The sequence below is a fragment of the Galeopterus variegatus genome, unplaced genomic scaffold, assembly GCF_000696425.1.
Source record: "Galeopterus variegatus unplaced genomic scaffold, G_variegatus-3.0.2 Scaffold9411, whole genome shotgun sequence".
In the NCBI taxonomy this organism is placed as follows: Eukaryota; Metazoa; Chordata; class Mammalia; order Dermoptera; family Cynocephalidae; genus Galeopterus; species Galeopterus variegatus.
In genome coordinates, this window is record NW_007735522.1 from 40,904 (window position 1) to 63,493 (window position 22,590).

General features: G+C 45.1%; 1 protein-coding gene across 3 annotated transcripts in view; it reads left to right on the forward strand.

The window, feature by feature from the left end:
• POLA2 (polymerase (DNA directed), alpha 2, accessory subunit) overlaps nt 1-21,606 on the forward strand; it is a 32,412-nt gene extending 10,806 nt beyond the window's left edge. For 2 of the 3 annotated variants that reach the window (XM_008593620.1, XM_008593622.1), the window contains 14 exons: nt 1,091-1,197; nt 5,436-5,629; nt 6,356-6,444; nt 8,102-8,257; nt 8,889-8,951; nt 9,717-9,759; nt 13,329-13,453; nt 14,257-14,295; nt 15,198-15,271; nt 18,433-18,541; nt 18,826-18,932; nt 19,763-19,822; nt 20,214-20,340; nt 21,154-21,606. In XM_008593620.1, the coding sequence (XP_008591842.1) occupies nt 1,091-1,197; nt 5,436-5,629; nt 6,356-6,444; nt 8,102-8,257; nt 8,889-8,951; nt 9,717-9,759; nt 13,329-13,453; nt 14,257-14,295; nt 15,198-15,271; nt 18,433-18,541; nt 18,826-18,932; nt 19,763-19,822; nt 20,214-20,340; nt 21,154-21,303 (1,443 nt within the window). In that variant the 3' untranslated portion in view covers nt 21,304-21,606. The remainder of the gene's footprint in view (nt 1-1,090; nt 1,198-5,435; nt 5,630-6,355; nt 6,445-8,101; nt 8,258-8,888; nt 8,952-9,716; nt 9,760-13,328; nt 13,454-14,256; nt 14,296-15,197; nt 15,272-18,432; nt 18,542-18,825; nt 18,933-19,762; nt 19,823-20,213; nt 20,341-21,153) is intronic. The other variant, XM_008593621.1, reaches the window with a different exon arrangement.
• Nucleotides 21,607-22,590: the final 984 nt, after the last annotated feature.

Below are 22,590 nucleotides of genomic sequence, written 5' to 3' on the forward strand. Positions count from 1 at the left end.
AACTGGCCATCCCTATGTAGGGATCCGAACCCGAGGCCTTGGTGTTATCAGCACCACACTCTCCCAAGTGAGCCACACGCCAGCCCCTTATAATTAATTTAGTGTGGAAAAATCAGTATATAAAATACTTAAACTAAGATTTATATTTAATCTAAGATTATCACTACTACAGTTTCTATACTTTTTAAATTGGAAATAAAATACTAGAAAGAAATATTCAAAAATGGTTATTATATAAAGATGGTAGCATTTTTTTTTTAAATCTAGTTTCCATTGCAGCTACTTAATGATCGTTTTGTATCTGTTCTCTTTCCATCCTCCAGTCGCCACCAGTTTTCAACTTCATGGCATAACTTAAACACACAGCCAGGAGGAGCCCTAAGGCAGGAAAAGCTTCTGCAGGCTAGCTGTCCAAACAAGGATTTTGTCTTTCCTCTGTTACAGTCAGTTCTCCTAGACTTTAGGGAGTGGTAGATCTCAGCACTGTGGGTTTCATCCTCCATTCTGGGCTTATCTTTGGATTCTTGTTGATGAGCCAAAAAAAAAAATCCCAAAAGTGTCCATCAGTGAGATGTTTTCTAATTACTCTCCAAGTATGAGCTCAATTGTGTTATCTGCCTGGAGTCATTCCTTCTTTAATTTTGAAAATGTGTGGTAGACTTTGCCAAAATAAGTTGTAATGTGGTCCCATCCGTTCTCAGGAAAATGTGTGCACGCAGGTCAAAATGCTATGCATTGCAAAACTCGTATCTGTTCTAAAGCAACGAGAGGTGGGGACAAAAAGTGAACACTTGAAAGATTTGACAGGACAAATTGCCCACCTGGCAATCCTTTTTGGAAAATGTTTGTGCTTTGTCGTAATTGCATTCAAAATGGGGACAGTGTCCTGATGAATGTTGGGTTACAGTTGTTGAAGATTTCTTTATGAGATTATGCTTGGAAGACAAGGCCTTAAGAAGAGGACCAACCCAATCCTATTTTGTGCCTTTCAGTCGGACACCGTTCTCCCTTTCCTTCCTAAGGAACTGTACACTTAATTAGCAACTTGGGTCTAGGATGACAGGGATTTTGTTTTCTTTTTTGTTTCTAGGGTTCTCAGAAGCGAGCTATCAGCACCCCAGAAACCCCCCTAACAAAAAGGAGTGTGTCTACTCGTAGCCCCCATCAGCTCCTTTCACCATCGAGTTTCTCTCCAAGGTATGGATCATAATTAATTCAAGGGCAAAAAGCAGGCCTCCTTCCTCTTTCTCTGGCTATCTGATAGAGACTAACTACAAAGTAACTTATTAACCAGGGGTGGACCGGCACATCAGTAGTGAATTGGATGGAAAGCCTATTGCTTTCTGCCTTCCCTGCCTTCTCTTCCTTTGTGGAAAATTACTGTTTCTTACAGTAATTAAGGAAACTCACTTTCCACCAACTTTTGTAGGGCTCGTTTCCTAGATCAGGAACTGATATCTTCTATTGAAAACAACTTGGCTATTCAGAAGTTTAGGAGTCTTACATGTCTTGCCAGTAGAGGCAAATAGGTTTTCACCTGCTTCTGTTAGTTTGTGTTGGTTTTTTCTTGCTTTTTTTTTAAAATATAAAGTATTTATTTTTAAAAAGAAAAGTACATATCTTTGTTCATAATGTTTTGTAACCTGTTTATTGTTCCTCACTCAGGTTACAACTAGTTTCTAAGAGTTTTCTTGTCACTGTGAATCTACACAGACTTAATTGGTATTTTATCCCTGCTGCCACCATTGCACATAAATCCATAAAGATCATATGTGGTTTTTTGAAATCCCTAAATGACATGTCTTCTGTTAGAGCATTCCCATAGGTAAGTGCTCTGCTGAGTAGAAAAAGGCTTTTAGGTGCTGCTACATCAGGATGAGGCTCAGGAGCCATAAAAAGAATCATTTAGGGAAGTACTAACTGCCAGGAGTCACTACCTCTACTTTGGATCAGTGCTTTTAGACTAACTAGAGCTTAAGATTTTTCAGTTCCAGGCCGGCCCGTGACTCACTCGGGAGAGTGTGGTGCTGATAACACCAAGGCCACGGGTTCGGATCCCATATAGGGATGGCCGGTTCGCTCACTGGCTGAGCGTGGTGCTGACAACACAAGGTCAAGGGTTAAGATCCCCTTACCGGTCATCTTTAAAAAAAAAAAAAAGATTTTTCAGTTCTGTCACTTTAGAAAGGCGATGACAGAAGCTCTNTGGAGTCATTCCTTCTTTAATTTTGAAAATGTGTGGTAGACTTTGCCAAAATAAGTTGTAATGTGGTCCCATCCGTTCTCAGGAAAATGTGTGCACGCAGGTCAAAATGCTATGCATTGCAAAACTCGTATCTGTTCTAAAGCAACGAGAGGTGGGGACAAAAAGTGAACACTTGAAAGATTTGACAGGACAAATTGCCCACCTGGCAATCCTTTTTGGAAAATGTTTGTGCTTTGTCGTAATTGCATTCAAAATGGGGACAGTGTCCTGATGAATGTTGGGTTACAGTTGTTGAAGATTTCTTTATGAGATTATGCTTGGAAGACAAGGCCTTAAGAAGAGGACCAACCCAATCCTATTTTGTGCCTTTCAGTCGGACACCGTTCTCCCTTTCCTTCCTAAGGAACTGTACACTTAATTAGCAACTTGGGTCTAGGATGACAGGGATTTTGTTTTCTTTTTTGTTTCTAGGGTTCTCAGAAGCGAGCTATCAGCACCCCAGAAACCCCCCTAACAAAAAGGAGTGTGTCTACTCGTAGCCCCCATCAGCTCCTTTCACCATCGAGTTTCTCTCCAAGGTATGGATCATAATTAATTCAAGGGCAAAAAGCAGGCCTCCTTCCTCTTTCTCTGGCTATCTGATAGAGACTAACTACAAAGTAACTTATTAACCAGGGGTGGACCGGCACATCAGTAGTGAATTGGATGGAAAGCCTATTGCTTTCTGCCTTCCCTGCCTTCTCTTCCTTTGTGGAAAATTACTGTTTCTTACAGTAATTAAGGAAACTCACTTTCCACCAACTTTTGTAGGGCTCGTTTCCTAGATCAGGAACTGATATCTTCTATTGAAAACAACTTGGCTATTCAGAAGTTTAGGAGTCTTACATGTCTTGCCAGTAGAGGCAAATAGGTTTTCACCTGCTTCTGTTAGTTTGTGTTGGTTTTTTCTTGCTTTTTTTTTAAAATATAAAGTATTTATTTTTAAAAAGAAAAGTACATATCTTTGTTCATAATGTTTTGTAACCTGTTTATTGTTCCTCACTCAGGTTACAACTAGTTTCTAAGAGTTTTCTTGTCACTGTGAATCTACACAGACTTAATTGGTATTTTATCCCTGCTGCCACCATTGCACATAAATCCATAAAGATCATATGTGGTTTTTTGAAATCCCTAAATGACATGTCTTCTGTTAGAGCATTCCCATAGGTAAGTGCTCTGCTGAGTAGAAAAAGGCTTTTAGGTGCTGCTACATCAGGATGAGGCTCAGGAGCCATAAAAAGAGTCATTTACGGAAGTACTAACTGCCAGGAGTCACTACCTCTACTTTGGATCAGTGCTTTTAGACTAACTAGAGCTTAAGATTTTTCAGTTCCAGGCCGGCCCGTGACTCACTCGGGAGAGTGTGGTGCTGATAACACCAAGGCCACGGGTTCGGATCCCATATAGGGATGGCCGGTTTGCTCACTGGCTGAGCGTGGTGCTGACAACACGAGGTCAAGGGTTAAGATCCCCTTACCGGTCATCTTTTAAAAAAAAAAAAAAGATTTTTCAGTTCTGTCACTTTAGAAAGGCGATGACAGAAGCTCTGTCAAGGGTTAAGATCCCCTTACCGGTCATCTTTAAAAAAAAAAAAAAGATTTTTCAGTTCTGTCACTTTAGAAAGGCGATGACAGAAGCTCTGTAGTCATTCAAGATGAGCAGTCATTGGGTTTTGAAGGACAATTTGACTTTATTGTGGCCCACTACCACTTTGGGGCATTCTCCAGCTGTTTTCAGAAGCAAGCTTTCTAGACTTACAAGGGCATCTTTGAAACCTGGTATGTAGATGTGCCAGCACCATTACAGGAGTTACATTCTCTAAGTGCACACTCCTTTGAAACCTGTAGGTCTGTTTACACCTGCCCTCGTGTGAGCGTCTCATTGCATTAAAGGGCCTGCTGTGATGGATGTCCCACAGAGCATCACAGGGAGGAACTCTGAGAAGTTGGCACTAAGCTGCCTAGTCATTTTTTAATGCACACTAATAAAGCTGACATCAGAAACTGGTTTTGTAATTTATGAAAGTAACTCCTAAATTATTCAGGTAGAGGCAACACTGGAGAAGAGGTAATTAATTGAACTCATTTTCTGTAGTCTCTCCAGTTGCATTAGCGCCCCATGTAAAACTGGTTCCTGCAGAGTTTCAGTGCACTGAACAAGGCCTATTTAAAGTAGACCTCTCTGTACATTATGTTCATAGCCAAAGGATTAGAAAACTTCACTGTCATCTAGGCAGGTCAGCAACATCCTTGTGTTCTTAGACGTGTAATTTACCAGTCAGGGAGTGGAAACATGAGAACTTGTCAGTTAAGCCTTGGAGAATGGGAATGTTTGCTCACAAGCTGATGGTTAAATCATTACATCTCTACTTCCATAGACACTGGAGAAAGTGGATTAATTTGCTTAACTTCATTTTATTGTTTCTACTTTGAAATATATTGTGAATTTTTTTTTTTTCGTTTTTGTCTTTTTCGTGCCCGGCAATGGATTGCAACCCTCAGTGTTGCGCCCGTACCGGACCAGGACCGGCCACGGGATCGCAACCCNCGTGCCCGGCAATGGATTGCAACCCTCAGTGTTGCGCCCGTACCGGACCAGGACCAGCCACGGGATCGCAACCCTTGGTGTTGCTCCCGCCCCTCGCTCAGCCAGTGAGCGGCCGGTCTGTATGTGGGATCTGAACCCTCGGCGGGAGCGCCACCGCACTTCCCAAGCGGCGCACTACAGCAGTGCGCCACCGGGCCGGCCCAGTGAATTTTTATATATGTTCAGCAACTTTTGGCTTGACCACAGTTCCAGGCTTAGATGATGTTATGATAAATACTAAAAATTCATAAGAAGAAAAGAAAATAATACTTGAAACTTGCTTTTTAATCAGTTCAGAGTTTGGGTTTTATTTTGCTTTGTTTATTTTTAATGCCAGGAGAACAACAACCTTTTAAAATATGTTTCTGTCTCTAAACTTCTATAAACATGTTTGGTGCTCCTTGCCCTGGTACTCCTCAGCCCCTCATTCCTGAAATTCCTTAAAGGTCTGGGTATGTCCAACCCCATTAACCTCAATAGATTTATAAAATATGAAGCCAACTTGACTTTTCTCCAATTCTCATTTCCAAAGGTAACCTCATTTCATTCCTCTCTCCTTTTAGATATGAATGCAGCAATATTAATCTGTTTTGCTTCCAATTAGTGCTACTCCCTCCCAGAAATACAACTCGAGAAATAACCGAGGAGAAGTGGTTACCTCCTTTGGCTCAGCACAGGAAGTGTCTTGGTCTGGGAGAGGAGGAGCTGGGAACGTCAGCCTGAAGGTCATAGGGTGTCCAGAGCCACTAACCGGGAGATACAAATTCATGTTCCAGAAGCTCTCAGACATTCGAGAAGGTGATTCCTTTTCCCTTTGAAATTCTGGTGGATATAAAACCACCTTGAACGGTTTAGAGTAAGTAACAAAGCTTCAGCGAGACTGGTCTTTGAATGTATAAATTGGTAGATGTCCTCATGGGTGCCCTATTAGTTGAGGGACATTGGGTATATTATCAGTACTTCTCCCAAGTAACATCACTTTTTGTCTGTTTGTTTGGTGGCTGGCTGGTTTGGGGATCTGAACCTGTGTCCTTGGTATTACAAGGCTGCACTCCAACCAACTGAGCTAACCGGCCAGCCCCCAAGTCACATCACTTTGCTAAAAAAATTTTAAAAGCATGTAATCATTCCCAGTAATGAAAACTTGAACTGTGTAAAGGAATTCGGCTTAAAGGCATTTATGGCTTCTTCCTCAGAAGCCCTCTCCAGGTTGGCCTTAACTTCCCTGAAACCTCAGTAATGACCTTAGTAAAGGGAAGACTAAGGGGTGAGGGGTGGGAATTCATGCCAACTCCCTAGGATTGTGCCATGTGATTTCTTGTGGCCAAATGGAAGGCCAGATTCAGCAACCAGATATCGGAAAATGGGCTAGGGCTTTAGAAGGTTTAAACTGGCCAGATGCCCCAGGCACCTTTCCTGCTCGTATAAAATGACTGACTTTAATATTTGACAATGTGCCGTATATTCTCTTCTTGGCAAGTGAAATTTCTTAAATACAGCACTTCTTCACCTCTGGGATTGTAGTTCTGACCTGTAAGATAGAAGAACTTGGCAGTGAACTCAAGGAGCACTACAAGATTGAGGCTTTTACTCCTCTTCTGGTCCCAGCACAAGTAAGCGTGGCTCTAATAGTTCTCACTGATTAATATTACATATGTGGATCAATGGTGACTGGGCATCCTTCTTGCTTCCTTTTTCACTTACTGTCTGCATTCTAATTAGAACATCTATCTTGGTTGAATTTGGTAAAATGGGTCCCTCTGACTTACAAATGCTGTCTGGTTTTGTGATGACAAAGTTATTTTCTTCCCACCTAGGTTAGAGTCTTGCCCATAAGCATACTGAAGGCCTTGTACCCCTTAGTGGTGAGGCAGGGAGCCCTGGGAGATTTCCCACAAAGAGAAGCGTTCAGTTCTCCAGATATGAGGACAGTGGAAGGGTGGGATTTGCAGAGTCTCAATATCTAGACAGTGATTCCTGGTCTCTCCCCTAGTTTGGTCTCTGTTGTTATAGACCAACTGCTGCTAATAGTATCTTTACATCATGGTTTAATCTGTCATATGTACTGGTGTTTTCTCTCTAGAATGTTTTTTAATCTAAGGAGAGGCATGTTCTAGAAGATTCTTTAAGGTACCTTTGACATATGTTTGCACCTAGAGAAGAATGACTGGTTGGGGAAGATGTGCAAAACCGTGTCATATAGGAAGCTTTGGAGGAATTGGGAGGAAGTGGCAGAGGGGAAGCAGGGGTGCACAATCATGTGGGAAAGATTAGATTTCCTCTCTTTGCTCCCAAGAATGGGAACAGGACAGAGGAAGCCATGCAGAGAGAGATTTCAGCTCAGCTAACGAAGAATTTCCTGTTAAGAGGCAGTGCAGTAAGGACATGACTCTGGAGCCAAATTTCTGGGCCTCAAGCCCAGGTTTCTCCCACTGTTTGACCTTGACTAAATTATCTAACCTTTCTGTTGCTTATTTTCCTTATCTGTAAAATGGGTACAATAATATCTACCTAATGTTGTTGTGAAGATTAAGCGAGTTAGTATATGTATGCTTTTAGAACAGTGACTGGTATTTCGTAAGCTAAATAGATGTTAGCTATTATTAAGTTACAGCTATACAGAGATGCAGTTGCCTGTAGGGGGGTTGGAGGGGGACAGGTTCCCCTTAAGTAGAGATGCTCACTTTTAGGCAGCCACCTAGAGTGGCCCAAGTGTTGGGTGGTTGGGTGGATTAGATACCCTCTAAGAGTCCTACCCATGAGAGTCAGTGGTGATGCTGGGGTCACCTCAGGGTCAGATTGATGCCCTGCCGAAAGAGTGCCAGTCATCCCTCGGTATCTGTCGGGGATTGGTTCCAGGAATTCCTGCAGATACCAAAATCTGTGAATACTCAAGTTGCTGACATAAAATGGTGTAGGTATGCAGGTCCTCCCATATACTTTCCTTCTTATTTTGGCAGTTGGCCAGGATAGGGATCTGAACCCTCCCATATACTTTAAATCATCTCCAGATTACTTATAATATCTAATTCAATGTAAGTACTACGTTACAGTGTATCATTTAGGGAATATGACAAAGGAAAACAAAAGTCTGTACATGTTCAGTACAGGTGCAGTTTTTTTTTCAATCTGCAGTTGGTTGAACCCCACAGATGTGGAGGACCAACTGTATTTGTTTGGGGTTTGTTTTATTGTTCACCCTGTTGACTGCAGATTTTGAGCTCCTGTCCCAAAGGCTGTCATTCTTATGTTGCCACCTTCCTTCTGTAGGAGCCTGTCACTCTGCTGGGCCAGATTGGCTGTGATAGCAATGGGAAGCTGAACAACAAGTCAGTGATTCTTGAGGGAGACCGGGAACACTCCTCTGGCGCTCAGATTCCAGTGGATTTATCTGACCTCAATGAATATTCTCTGTTTCCTGGACAGGTGAGATTGGAGCAATCCCCACCAGCATGCAGAGGTACTATTTACATCTGTAATATGTGTGTTGTGCTGTGGGCAGCTGCTCTTCAGTTTCTATCTCTGAGGTATGGCTGGAGCATAGGCCCAAGAGCTGACACCATTGTAGGGTTTCTGGTTTTCCCCTGAATGCTTTGACCTTGGCTCTGGGATCTGACCATCCAGGTTAGAATTCCAGCTCCACCCCGTAAGATGTGTGGCTATGGACAAGGTAATTAGCCTTCTAAGCCATAGTGTCTATATCCATAGAATGGGAGTAATAATTCGTACCTCATATGATTGTTGTGAAAATTAGATCATTCGTGTAGAGCATAATTATTATTACTAATACACCCCCCTTAACTTGTTTTCTAGAAAAATGTCATAAGTTTATGATTACACAATAAGACTACCCAGACAATACTTTTTTTTTTTTTTTTAGCAGCTCGCCAGTATGGAGATCTGAACCCCCTTGACCTTGGTGTTATAACACCATGCTCTAACTGATTGATCTAACTGGCCAGCCCTGACAATACTTTTAAGTGCATCAAAATAATTTATTTCAACCTCTCATTTATCTACCCTGGTTAGCAATCCTGTTTTGTTTCTTGTCTTTCAGGTTGTAATTATGGAAGGAATCAACACCACTGGTAGAAAACTTGTTGCCACTAAACTTTACGAGGTATGTTCCCCTACCAATCCTCCTGGTTTGCTCCAGGCACAATATGCACAGACCATTCTATTCCAGAAACTGGTCCTTTTTTAAGATACTGTTTAATTGTCAGTCAGGTTCTTTATCTATAGAGTAGGAACCTACCTCTAGGCCAGGGGTTTGCAAACTATTTTCATAAAGGACCAGACAGTAAATACTTTCAGCTTTGCAGGCCATGTGGTCTCAATGGTCTACAATGACTCAACTCTGCCATTGTATTGCAAAAGCAGTCATGGACAACTTGTAAATGATTGAGTATGGCTGTGTTCCAATAAAACTTTATTTACAAAAATGGACTGCAGCCAGATTTGGCCCATGGGCTGTAGTTTACCTATACCTGCTCTAGGCAACAATCTTACACAGATTTTCATAGAATGCTAGGAAAAGTAGGAGGATACCCTTCTTTCCCATCCTTGCCTAGAAGCATATTGATAATTTAGGCACCTGTTTTGCTCCCACTTGTTGCTGGATGTTTCATGAGGATTTAGCAATGATCCCCATTACCTGAGTCTCTTTGTCCCTCTGAACAGTATAGAAAAATGGTAGGTCCATCAGCTCTGTATGCTGTTAGCTCCAAGGAGCAAAACAGAGGCCCTTCCTTCTTTCTCTCTCTCACCCCTCCCTGCCATCCTCCCCCACACACCTGCAAGCACCTCCCACTCAGTGCCCACCCCTTTCCTTACCAAGGGTATGCCTGGTGCAGGACCTTAGTTGAACTTTTCTCCTGTTTTTCAGGGTGTGCCACTTCCATTTTATCAGCCCACCGAAGAGGATGGAGGTAAGTTTTGGTTCAAAAATTGTTTTGCCAACAATGAGGGTACAGGAGTGTAGGTCCTCAGGCTCTGAGAAAGCTGCAAAAGCTGTTTCAGAGCACCATGGCTGAGCAGTAAGGCACAGCCGAATTAGTGGACTCACAGGCCCTTTGTCTCAAGGCCACTGGGTCAGAGCCTAATGAGCATTGTTAGTGTTATCACCTGGGTTCTGACTACACCAAGCATATCGTTTAAAGACTAATGTTTAACAGGTTATTAAATAATATTTAACAGGTATTTAAAGGTTACTTTGAAAAGAAAAAAGATGTGCAGTTTAAAAAAAGAATCTCTTTAAATGCAATATGGTATCCTGGAACAGAAAAGGGACACTGGTAGAAAAACTAGTGATGTCTGATTAAAGCCAAGAGTTTAGTTAACAGTAATATACCAGTGTTCATTCCTTAATTATGACAAATATAACATGGTTATGTAAGATGTTAACATTAGGGGATACCAGGTGAAAGATATACAGGGACTCTGTACAATTGACTCTTGAACTACACAGGGGTTGGACCTCTCCGCCCCAACCCTGTGCCATTGAAAATCCATGAAGAACTTTTGACTTCCCAAAAACTTAACAACTAATAGCCCACTGTTGACTGGAAGCCTGACCGATAACAGTCGATTAACACATAGTTTGTATGTTATATTTATTATATACTGTATTCTTACAATAAAATAATCTAGAAAAAAAGAAAATATTATTAAGAAAATCATAAGGTAGTTAGAGAATTGTGTTATAACACCACCGTCAAGGGGCCCCGTACCGGCCAGCCACCAAAAAAAGAGAAAAAGAAAATCATAAGAAGGAGAAAATACATTTACAGTACTATACAGTATTTATTGAAAAAAATCCACATATAAGTGAACCCGCACAGTTTAAACGCTTGTTGTTCTTTGCAACTTCTCTACAATTCTAAAGTTATTCCAAAATAAAAAGTTTATTAAAGTTCCTTGGATCCTCATACAAGCCATCAGCCCCGCCCCCCAGAAAAAACAATTTCTAAGAAGGCCTTTTGTTATGTGGTAACTAATCTAGATGGGAAAAACACAAAAAGAAATTTTGCCAAACTTTGCTTCAAAATATTTCAAAGCATCTTTGTAAAGTGTAACACCGTAAAGGATTAGAAGTAAGAAAGCCAATGCTAGCATACTGTCAACACCCCATGCACATTAACAGTGTGCAAGGTCATTCTTAAGAGATGACTTAGAATCAAGACTGAAATTTAGAAGTTTATGACATTGCACATTCTATCAGAAAATACGTGTTAATGGGGGCAAGGGTGGCATGGTGGTGTTAGATCAACTTCAGGTAGTGAAAAGAAATTAACATGGTTGAGGTGCCAGGCGCCTGAGCTGTGTGCCAGGCAGCCTTTGGAAGCAATTTAATGGGTGGCTAAGCTTTTTCTGTACAAGGGATTAAGCTAGGCGCACGTGGAGATGTAGAATAAGACGTGGACCTTGTCCTCCAGGCACTTACTGTTTACTCTAGAGCTTACATCTCCTATAGGCACTTCAGAACCAAACTTAGCTTTGACTCCTGCCCCACCACTACACAAAACTTACTCTTCCCTTTGAATTCTCTATCTCAATTCATGGCATTACTGCTGTAGTAGACTGAAAAGTGGCTCCCTAATCCCCAGAATCCAAATCTGTTACCATATATGGTAAAAGGGATTTTGCAGGTGTGATTAAGGATGTTACCATGAGGAGATTATCCAGGTGGACCTAATGTAATCACAGGGTCCCCGTAAGAGAGATGGCAGGAGGATCAGTCAGAGAGGTTAGAAATGCTGCTAGCTTTGAAGATGGAGGATGGGGCCATGAACCAAGGAATGCAGGTGGCCTCTAGAAGCGTAAGAGAGATGGCAGGAGGATCAGTCAGAGAGGTTAGAAATGCTAGCTTTGAAGATGGAGGATGGGGCCATGAACCAAGGAATGCAGGTGGCCTCTAGAAGCTAGAAACGGCGAGGAAATGGATTCTCCCCTAGTGCCTCCAGAGGGAACGCAGCTCTGCTGACTCCTCAATTTTAGGACTTCTGACCTCCAGAAATGTAAGATAATATATTTGTTTTGTTTTAAGCCATTAAGTTTGTGATAGTTTGATACAGCAGCAATAGGAAACTAAACAACTGTATGTTAAGAAGTCAAGGATCTTTGGATTTTTTTGTTATAAGCTACAGAAACTGGCTCAGACTAACTTAAGGAAAAGAGAATTTGGGGAAATCCAGGTAGTTCACAGACTGGACAGGTAGCTAGAAACTTAGGCTTGGAACCAGGATTAGGGCCTAGCAACTCTAGTGTCCAGATAGCAGGAATTCCCAGCTGTAGCATCCAGGCACCTGGCTGGAATAGGTCAGCTCCAATCTATTCTGTCCTTGTGTGGGGAAAATAGAATAATTTGGTCAGGCTCCCTCGCCTCAGGTCCGGTTGGGTGTCGTGCAGCACATTTCTTTGTAAACAAGTTGCATGTGGGTGGAGTTAGTGCCCTTGTGCACCCACGTATCTTTTTAGTTTGCTACTATTGTGTGTTCTTCAGTTTGTGAAGCAGAAGCTGGTGGGCAGAGCTCACGTCTAAAAATAGCATGTTTACTCTGCTGGCAGCTGCTCGGTTTTCCTTTGGACTTTGCCAGTAGCAGTTAAGTTTATAGTTTCTCTTTGTCCTGCTTATCTCTTAGACGTGTGTGTGCTGAATAAAGACTATTCCTACTTCAACCAAGGCTCCAGGGACCTTTTTGCCGGTTATCTAGCTCATAGACCTGCGTGTGAAGGGTTTGTGAATGGGCTCGAGGCGTCTGTGAGCTCCAGACCCAGCCCTAGCTCTACACCTTGGATAGTTCATCTTGAGATTCCAGATCCTAGGAGGAGGGTGTGAACCACCTAAACTGGGTCACATGCTCCCATTGACTAGAAGAAGACAGAGCACCTAATAAAATACAGTCCCATCTGACTGCCACCTGAGGAGAGGGCTTATTCTTCAAAAGGAAAGCAGCTGCTGTTAGAAAAAGGGCGATGGGTGGTATATGGCCCAAAACAACAGATGCCCTGCGCCCCATCACCCTCTAGTCTCCCATTGCAGGCCTTTCACCTTCACCTGTCTTTCTTGACTCATCAGTACCCCTCTTTTGCCAGTCACACTGCCACCAGATATTCCCTAACACTGAGCACAGTCAAGTCTCAGTGCTTTTCTATACCCTGCCTTGCCCTGGCTCCCAGAAAATTCTCAAGTGTTAGCAAATCTCAGCTTCACAAACTCTTTCCTGACTGCCACCTTCCTCACATTACTTGTGCACTGCTAGCAGAGTGCCTACTATGTGCTCTAGTTACTTTCCTACTTGTCTGTCTCTACCACCTGGTGGAGTACTCTTGGGGGACAGGGATGAGGTCTTCCTCATCTCAGATCCCCAGAGTTGCACACATAAAGAGACTCAATAAATTGAATCCCGTGGCCTTTTCCCTTAACTGCCCTTTCTTCTCCTACCATCCCAATATCAATCCTCTTCTAATCAAAGCCTTACAATCCTTTCTGCCTTAGATTTTGAGCAAATCATAGTCCTGGTTGCCTGTGGGCCATACACCACATCTGACAGCATCACGTACGACCCCCTGCTTGACCTGATTACCGTCATCAACCACGACCGGCCGGATGTCTGCATCCTTGTAGGAATCCTGGGACAGCTTCATGCGGGGAAGCACCAGTGGAAAAACTGGGGAATCGGCCCTAGAAAAGGGTCTTAATGCATTTCTAAATTTTTAGGAAGCATGTCAGTCTCTCCTTTTTAAAAATGTTTTCTAGTTCTTTTTTTTTTTTTTTTTTCTTTTGACCAGTAACGGAATCGCAACCCTTGGCACGGTGTGATCTGCACCATGCTCAACCAGTGAGCGCATTGGCCATCCCTATATAGGATCTGAACCTGCGGCCTCAGTGCTACCAATGCCGCACTCTCCCGAGTGAGCCACGGGGCCGGCCCAAAATGTTTTTTAGTTCTTAATCTACATCTTTGGAGAGCTGTACATGATCTATAGGCCTTCAGTATATCTAAAAGCCCAACATTTTTTTGCCACCCTTTATTGATTTTACAGTATTCTCTCTGTCTCGTTACTCCAACTTCTGAACTAATCTCTTTAAAACTCAAAGTACTACTCGTAGCTTAGTGGTTGATTTCCCTTGCTAGGTTTAGAAAGTCAGAAAAAAGCCCAGTGTTATGGTGGTGACAGTACTGGTTGTGGGGCCCTGGGAGCCTCCCTCTGTCTGGGATTCACATGCTTCAGCCTGTGAAATTGGCTAGGCGCCCCTGCCCCATCTGCTAACTGTCCCCAGGCTCTCCAGGCAGCCTTGGAGGGACAGATGGACCCTGGACAGAGAACTGTTAGAAGAGGTTACCTGAAGGCGTTTACAGACACATGTGATACTGATTTGTTCTTTCGGTGCCTTTGTTTCTTCCATTCGGGCTTATGTGCAGTTCGGTCCTTTCCTGGATGCTAAACATGAACAGGTGGAGGTAAGCGACTTGGGCTGGGGGGTGGGGAGGTGGGGTACTGGCTACTTGCATTCTGTCAGGCCCTCGCTTTTATGTTCATCTCTTAGAGTTTATCCCACATCAGTAACAAAGCTAAATTAATCCTGTGGCTAATCAGAAAAACTGTAGCAGGGCAGTTTTAATTTTTAAAGATCTTGAATTTGGGGGCAATTTCACCAGAATACAAGGCTGTCTGGAAGCCAGGGGAGGGAAATGTATCAGTGTTAATGTTCCTTTGTGACACTTGGCACAAAGGCACAAGAGCACTAGCACAAATGCAGGTTTCTGTGGGTCATGGAGCTGCACAAATGTCCCTTCCTGGGGCATCTCCATGGCCAAGGGCCAGGGCCTCCTTCCCTTTGTCTCAGGATGTTTGACTTTCCATGAAAAAGATTTCAAAGCACTCTTCCTTTTAGTTTCTCTCTCAGCTTACATTCAAGAGGATTCTTTTTCTTCTTATTTTCCTTTTTGGTAGCTGGCTGGTGTCTTGACTTTGGCGTTATAACACTGTGCTCAAATCAACTGAGCTGACCAGCCAGCTCTCTAAGAGGGTTATTTTTCCCTCATCTCCTCTCCTGCCCTTGCCTGATCCAGCTCCTGCAGGCGAGACCACGTCTTTTTCACCTCTGCATTGCCTTCAGCTGCAAACCCCCGTGCTCAAATCAACTGAGCTGACCAGCCAGCTCTCTAAGAGGGTTATTTTTCCCTCATCTCCTCTCCTGCCCTTGCCTGACCCAGCTCCTGCAGGCGAGACCACGTCTTTTTCACCTCTGCATTGCCTTCAGCTGCAAACCCCACAGCCAATGTCTTAGGCTCATCTAGCAAATGTTAGACAAGTGAGTGAACACCAGTACCCATCCTCTGTCTTCTTCCCTTTCTTGCAGAACTGTCTACTGACGAGTCCATTTGAAGACGTTTTCAAGCAATGTCTACGAACAGTTATTGAAGGGACAAGAAGGTCAGAATTCAAAATACTGGACGGAGTCTTAAGCTTCCTAGGTTTTTCCAGGTCTTGCCATTAAGAAACTGAAACTGTTCATCTTTTTTAACTACTGAGATCAGATAGAACCCTTGAACTTTAAGTGCACAGATGCTGAGTTAAGAGACATCTTTGTAAAACACAAAGATAAACATACTTGAAAAGAAAAAACTACATAGACTCTCACTCTTTCCTTGCTCTCTCTCTTCTTACTTCTTTTTCTCACTCCATTTTGTATAAACTAATATTCCATGGGAATCTTTCCAGGATGACCGAGAAGTGTCTGATGACTTACACAGTGAAATCCTGTGAGGCCCAAAACATCTCATTGTGTGAGCGATTGGTTTGGGGTGAGCCCCAGTTCTCCCTGGGTCGGTGCTTCCCCATGTTACATGGCTGGAGCGCGGGGTGGTACAGACTCTCAGGGAGATGGGGGATCTTGCGTCCTTGCCATAGATCAGACGGAAGGAGCTGTGAACAGCCACAGCAGTGATGAAAGAGTGTGCAGTTCTAATTCAAGAGGACAGTCACTATTCCAGGAAGTGTCTACAGCCAGAAGTAGAAAGTTATTGAGGAAGTTGACATCCTCAATTCCTGTCCCTTTTCCTCTATGCCAAGGTTTGCAAGAAATTGGTATAGGTGGTAGATCTTCTCACGGGCTTTGCTTGCCTGTAACTGTGCTCATAAAAAACAAACATTCCTGAGGCTAAGCTTTTAAAAACAAGTCTGTAACAAAGGTTTTAAAACCAGATGTATAATCTTCCACCTTTTGGCTGTGAGAACTGATTCCAGAGTTGATTAGTGGTAATACTATCTTGTACCAGCAGCATGGGCCAGTATGGTAGGCACCACAGACCTGGGTAAAGAGCACCTCCTAACTTTACCCTGGAGTTGGACACTTGAGTTGTGCCAGGGACAGCCCGTGGCTGGTTCTGCCCCTTCCTCCCTCCTTCCCTCAAGTGAAGGTGACACAGATACCTTCCCTCTTGTTCCCCAGATTTGTTGTGTCCCGTATCAAGTTCATCAGACCTGGAGAGTGCTTCGAGGTCCTCAGGAGATAACCGCACCCCAGAAAAGAGGAAGGGCTCTGTCCCCCTTCTGTCAGCCTTTGGGGATAGGCAAGGACTGTGTAGCAGTGCCCTAGCACTGTCTGGGTGCTTTCAATTTGGGGTTGGGTTCTGGTTTTGGTTCCCCACCTCATGTGGTATTGACAGTGGTGACAAAGAACAGACCAGGCATTGTAACACTAGGGGTGAGTGCCCAGCACCACCAGGCACATTCATCTGCGGCCAGTGTGTGCCACGGACTGCAGAGCTGCCCACCCTTCCAGAGACAGTATATAAACAGTCCTCAGGTGGAGAATTTCTTTTTACTCCCCAGGGGTCAGAAATGTAGAGCATTAAGCTAATTTATCAGTAAAAGCCAGAACTGGCCAGGAAGCACCTCCTCCCTCATGGGAGCGGAGCAGAGCCTGCAGAGTTCTCATTCTATTTCAGGGAGCAGCTCTGAGGACCCGCCCACCGTGATGTGTGAAGCTGTGCAATGCTGAGCATAGTTGGGACTTTCTTTCTGATCCCTCTCCCATAGCCAGTTTATAACCATGAGCAGGAGGTCCGTGTCCTCCTTAACTATTAACTGTTCTTCCAAAGCCTGCACTGAAACAGAGCAGTTCCATCCTTTGGCAGCAGCCAGCTGCACCTCAGTCCTTTGCATCAGAGACTTTGAGTCCTTGGGTTCTGCAGTACAGATGGTCCCATTCAAATTACCCCCGGTGTGTTTTACCAGATCTAGCACCCAAGTGGTGAGCTTGGGTGATCATAGTGAACTTCTCAATGTCAAAGCCATTATAACTTGTACACAAAGTACCTTTGGTCTTAAGATTCTCATTTTCTGTTGCAGAAGTCTTGGTTTACACTTTGAGCAGGCATGACAAACAAGTGATAAGTGTGACAATAGTCACCAACACCTTTATCACATGTGAAAGTACCCATAACTGTGCTTGAAAAGGCCACAACATTTTAAGCGAGAAAGGAGCTGGACGTGAGAGCTATTGGTGGGTTTTAAACATGCCCCCAAAGTTTACGCCTGTCTGGTTTATAATCGGCCCCTCTGCCAAGGACTGCTAAGGGAACCAAGGAAACGGCACTTTTTTCCTTTCCTCTTTTGTGTGGCTGGGGAAAATAAACAGTTGGCCCCTAGAGTTATAGCTTCTTTCTTCACTTACATGTTGTAACCCTAGAGATTCTCCTTCTGCCTCCATCAAAGAAAACATCCGATGTCATCTATGCTTTTAGTAGCTGTTAAATATTTCCTTCATTTTTGCAAGACAGTCTGCTCAGAAGCAAAAACTGAGGGCATCGCACTTCCCTATATGAGAGGGAAGGGGTGCATTGGCTCAGAGAAGAGCATGTCATGTTCTTCCCCATCCCTCTGAAAATGTCTGTGTCTTCGTTGTCCAGTAACTATGGCCCAGTGTTTGGTGAGTCAAGGTTTCAGTTTGATCTTGTGACTACTAAGGCAGGCTTGGGATTTGATCAGCATGCCTGGTTTCTCCCTAAGAGTCCCCAGCTTCACTCACTTTACCAAGTTATGAGTCAAGGTTTCAGTTTGATCTTGTGACTACTAAGGCAGGCTTGAGATTTGATCAGCATGCCTGGTTTCTCCCTAAGAGTCCCCAGCTTCACTCACTTTACCAAGTTGTGTGTTGGAGATTATTTAATGCCTACAGACTATATCTGTTCAGATAGAGTCAGGACTTTGGTTTTAGCTCTGGTTCTGAGGCTCTGGTTCTTTGATCAAATCCTTGTTTTTCTAGGTTTTCTAGATCTCAGTTTCTTCTCCCCTCTTATTACCAAACAATAGTTCCTATCCTCTCTCCGTTGGAATGCCACACAGAGCAATGAGAAACTGTCCCGGGTGATTGGAGCTTTATGAGGATGGATGTGTGTAAATTAGAACAAATTATCTGTCACAGTATCCCATGGGAAATGGCATCTCTCTTCATAGCAGACTTCGGTTCCAAAATTCTTCCCTGGGAGGAGGGTCTTGTAACAGTCTTTGATGCCTTAAATCTGTTGCCCAGCTATTCTAACTCAACTGCACTCATTTATCCCTCTTCTGTTTGTTTTTTGACAAAGTAGCTCCGCCTCCCACCTTGTCTTTGTCCCGTCCTTGAGAGATGTGCACCACGAGCCTGTGTACCCACAGCCGCCTTTCAGCTACTCTGATCTCTCTCGAGAGGACAAAAAGGTACCAGCACCCCCTCCTTGACCAGCAGGCAACCAGAACCAACATGACATGGGTGGCCCAGCTCTGGCCCTGAAGGGGAGGGTGGAGAGGCCTTTTAAGGGCAAGCATACCACTCGAATCTTAAACTCCATTTTTGAACAGGCAAAGGTGATTGTGAGTTTGCTGCACATGGGTTTGGGTCCCCCATTTCAGTGGTCTCTCCATCCCTTAGAGACTCCCCACTTTCATTGGGAAGAAGTTTCTAGCTTTGGTGTGCAAATGTTTGTTTCAACTCCTCATTTTAGCGAGTACTATTCGTCTCTGAGCCCTGCAGCCTCTCCATAAATGGAGCAATCTTTGGCTTGACATCCACAGATCTGCTCTTCCACATGGGAGCCGAGGAGATCAGTAGGTAAGAAGCATAATCCAGGCCAGCAAGCAAGATGGCTGGCTCTCTGGATCCTGGTCTTTTACTTGGCCAAGAACATAAAGGGGCTGTGTGACAGTCTTGACCGGCAAGTTCTGAGATCAGCACTTTCATCAAACCCTTTGGCCGCTTTTATCTAAACAATGTTTGAGACCCCAGAGAACCCTGTCTGTTCTGTTTTGAACTTCATTTACAGGCGTAGACATTCACCTCCATTTTCTTCTCTACTCTGCTTTTCTCCACCTCCTAAATTTACCTCCATAGTGTGGGTATTCCTATTTGTGGAGGGTGAACTGTGAGTTTACTCTGAAGGGTTTTCTCCATCACCACAGCAGTGTGTGGCTCTCCAGGGAATCAGACCCAGCCAGATCTGTTGAGTTTAGGTTCAGCAGGGCATTTTTTCCATCATGCTTGCCGGGAAGGAACGTGAGAAGCAGTTCCTGTGTTAAGCGAGATGGGCATGTGCTTGTTGGCTGAGGACTGAGACGCGGGGTCAGCCCAGCCCCGTGCTAGCCTCATGGTGCAGACTGTGTCCTCTTGCACTATGCGGTGCTGGCTCAGGACCGTCCTTGATCTTGATTACAAAGGATCCCTGCTCTTTCCCTTCTCAACCCTATGTCCTGCTTCCCTTCTCAAGTGGGAACAGACCAAGATACTTGTGGGTGGGTCTTTAAACTTCTGCAGACTGTCCTCTTGTGTCTTGTCTTGGCCATTTAGCTTCTCTCTAGATTACTAAATCCTAGGATCCTCCCTTAAGAGAAATGGGCTGAAAACAAGGCTCTGTGTTCCATTTCTTGCTTGCCTTCCTTCCACAGTTCTTCTGGAACTTCAGACAGATTCAGCAGAATATTCAGGCATATCCTGACCCAGAGGAGGTGAGCTCTCTTGCCAGAATCACCTGCCCATGAAGAGAAGACTTGGGGCACAGAGCTGTGACAGACTTGATTGTGAGAGCCTTCACCAGGCCACTACCAGGGAACTTCACTTTGTGATGAAAAGCCCATGTTCTGTCCCCCCAAACAGAACAGAAAAAGTCAGTCTGTGAATGCAAGCAGCATGGAAGCCAGTGTCAGAGGGGATCTGTCTGGGAGGGGGACCCCAAATCAGCCTCTCTTGTGATGAAAAGCCCATGTTCTGTCCCCCCAAACAGAACAGAAAAAGTCAGTCTGTGAATGCGAGCAGCATGGAAGCCAGTGTCAGAGGGGATCTGTCTGGGAGGGGGACCCCAAATCAGCCTCTGCTGACTGTTTCTCTCCATCTCTGTAGCTATTACCCGCTCTACCCTCCCCAGGAAGACATGGCCATTGACTATGAGAACTGCTATGCCTATGCACAGCTGCCTGTCACCCCAGATGTCTTCATAATCCCATCAGAGCTGAGGTACTTTGTGAAGGTGCGTTTAAACTCTGCTTTTCTCCGGAAACAACAGAACTAGTCTTTGACTTTCCCTTCTAGACCACCTGACACTCACCCTCCAGGGGTCCACTGATGGGGATGGTGACCTCGGCAACCCAGCCCTGGGGCTGTGTTTCTTTTGGGGAGAGGTGGGATTAGAAAACAAATCTGTCAGCAAAGTGCTTGAGTAAACAGTGCCCCCTGCTCCTCTCCCCCTCCCCCTGAGAACAGGAGCCCAGGTGATGAGGAGGAAGGCCCTCAAACTATGCCCTCACAGGGCCACGTCGGGATGACCTGGACATTTCACATATGAACTCGCCTGTCCCCCCCCCTCCCCCTGCACTCTATGACCTCCAATCAGGCCCAGTCGAGAATACTTTAAAGAAGCTCCCAGGTCATTATGATCTGTGCCACCCCAAGGCCCTGCCCATGTCAGGATTGGGTCCCTCACGGGGAATCCACCCAGACCAGTCCCCTCTTGCTGAACCAGAGCCAGTTCAACCTTGAGAGGAAATTTCCTTTTCACATGGGAAAACAATAAAGAGCTAGATCAAATTTGTCTCTGAGTTTGCGAACTGATTGTCCTCCTGCCAGGTCACCTCATTCTTTATTCCGCTTCAGAGACTCAAAAGGAATTCAAAGTTTTCTGGTAATAAGTTAACATATTTGACTGAAAATGTGTCTGGTTGCCTTCGTTTCCTTTTTATAAAACTCTTTGGGTCTAACCATCCGATGATTCCTACTTTTTCGTGTCAGTCTCCAGTTAGCTCAGGGCCTCTCCAAACTCCCTGTCTTCTCTTTTCCTTCCCAGGACGTCCTCGGCTGTGTCTGCGTGAATCCCGGGCGCCTCACCAAAGGCCAGGTGGGAGGCACCTTCGGCCGACTCTGCCTCAGGAGGCCAAACAAGCCTGGGGAGGAGAGACGCAGCCCCTGTGCCGCCGCCCAGGTGGTCAGGATCTGAGGCTTCTGCCCGTTCCCTGTTGTGCAACAACCCAGGCGTAGCCCTCTGTTATTTACCACTATGTCAGGTGGTAAAGAAGGCGAGGGCTATGGGAACAGGCCCAGCATGAAGGCCTGTGCACTGACCCTGAGTTGAGCTTGTCTCCGGAAGGAAGCTCTTGCTTCCGAGTGGACACGTGGTGTCCAGAAGTGAACCAGCTGTGGATACAGCATGCTCAGAAGAGGCAAGAAGGTTTTGTGATTTTCTACATGACTCAAACACAGAAACGACTTGTGGAGACATAAAAATCAATTCTGAGTGTAATTTCTGAGTTTAATCTTTCTTCCACTTTCTTTTTCCTGGTAGTGGACAAAGCATGTTGCCTACTTGACCTATGTCCAAGGAAGGCAGAGCGTTGGTCACACAGGGTTTCTGTCCAGCCCTGCAGAACTCTCAGCCCCACCCTCACTCTCCTAGGGCTGCTGCTGAGGCCCCTTGGCTCTGCTGAGGACGTGCACTGGGCCTGGGCCGGGAGCAGGCTGCAGAGCGAGCAGCTGGCCGCGTGCCTGGCCCTCTGCGCGGCCCCTCACATGCATGTCGTGGTCTCAGCCTGACCTCTCCATCTGGAGGGGGTGGCTTCACTGAGCCATTCCAAAGCTGGAGTCCCTAGTGGCCACTGCTCTGGCAAATCGAGCAGCAGCACAGGGCCTGCCTGCAGCCCAGAACACTTGGGCAGGGTTAGGCCATCAGGGTTCCCAACACATCCCTTGCCCATGTGTCCTGGCATCTGGGGAAAGGCTGTTGCTAGTTAACACAGAGTAGGTTTCTGCCCTAAGCTGGCAAGCTGTACTGCCTCACATGCTGAGCCAAGGCTGGAAAACCCCAGCTGTCAGGACAAGGGGAGTGTGTGAGGGGCCAGCAGGCTGCCGATGCCGATGTCTTGACTCAGTAAACAGGCAGCCTCGCAGCAGCCGCCTTCACCTCCCTGCCTCCTCTGGCGGTGACAGAATTAAGCCTCAGATGTGACCGGGGTTGGGTAAAACGTCTCCCTTTAAACACAAGGGGCTTCTGGTTAGTTTCATTAGTTTTATAGGTGCCCCCTCTGAAGACAAGAATTAGAAACAAGCCCCAGCTTGGGGAGCTGATTTTCCCTCCCCCACCCCCCCAGCTTTGCACATGAAGCATCCCGCCGTCGTATGCAGGGCAACGTGACTTGTCAGCCGCCTCATCAGCCTCCGGATGTGGCATTTTGGGAGGCCAGACCCCTCTCCCACAACCCGATAGAGTTATCCCAGTTCAAGAATATCA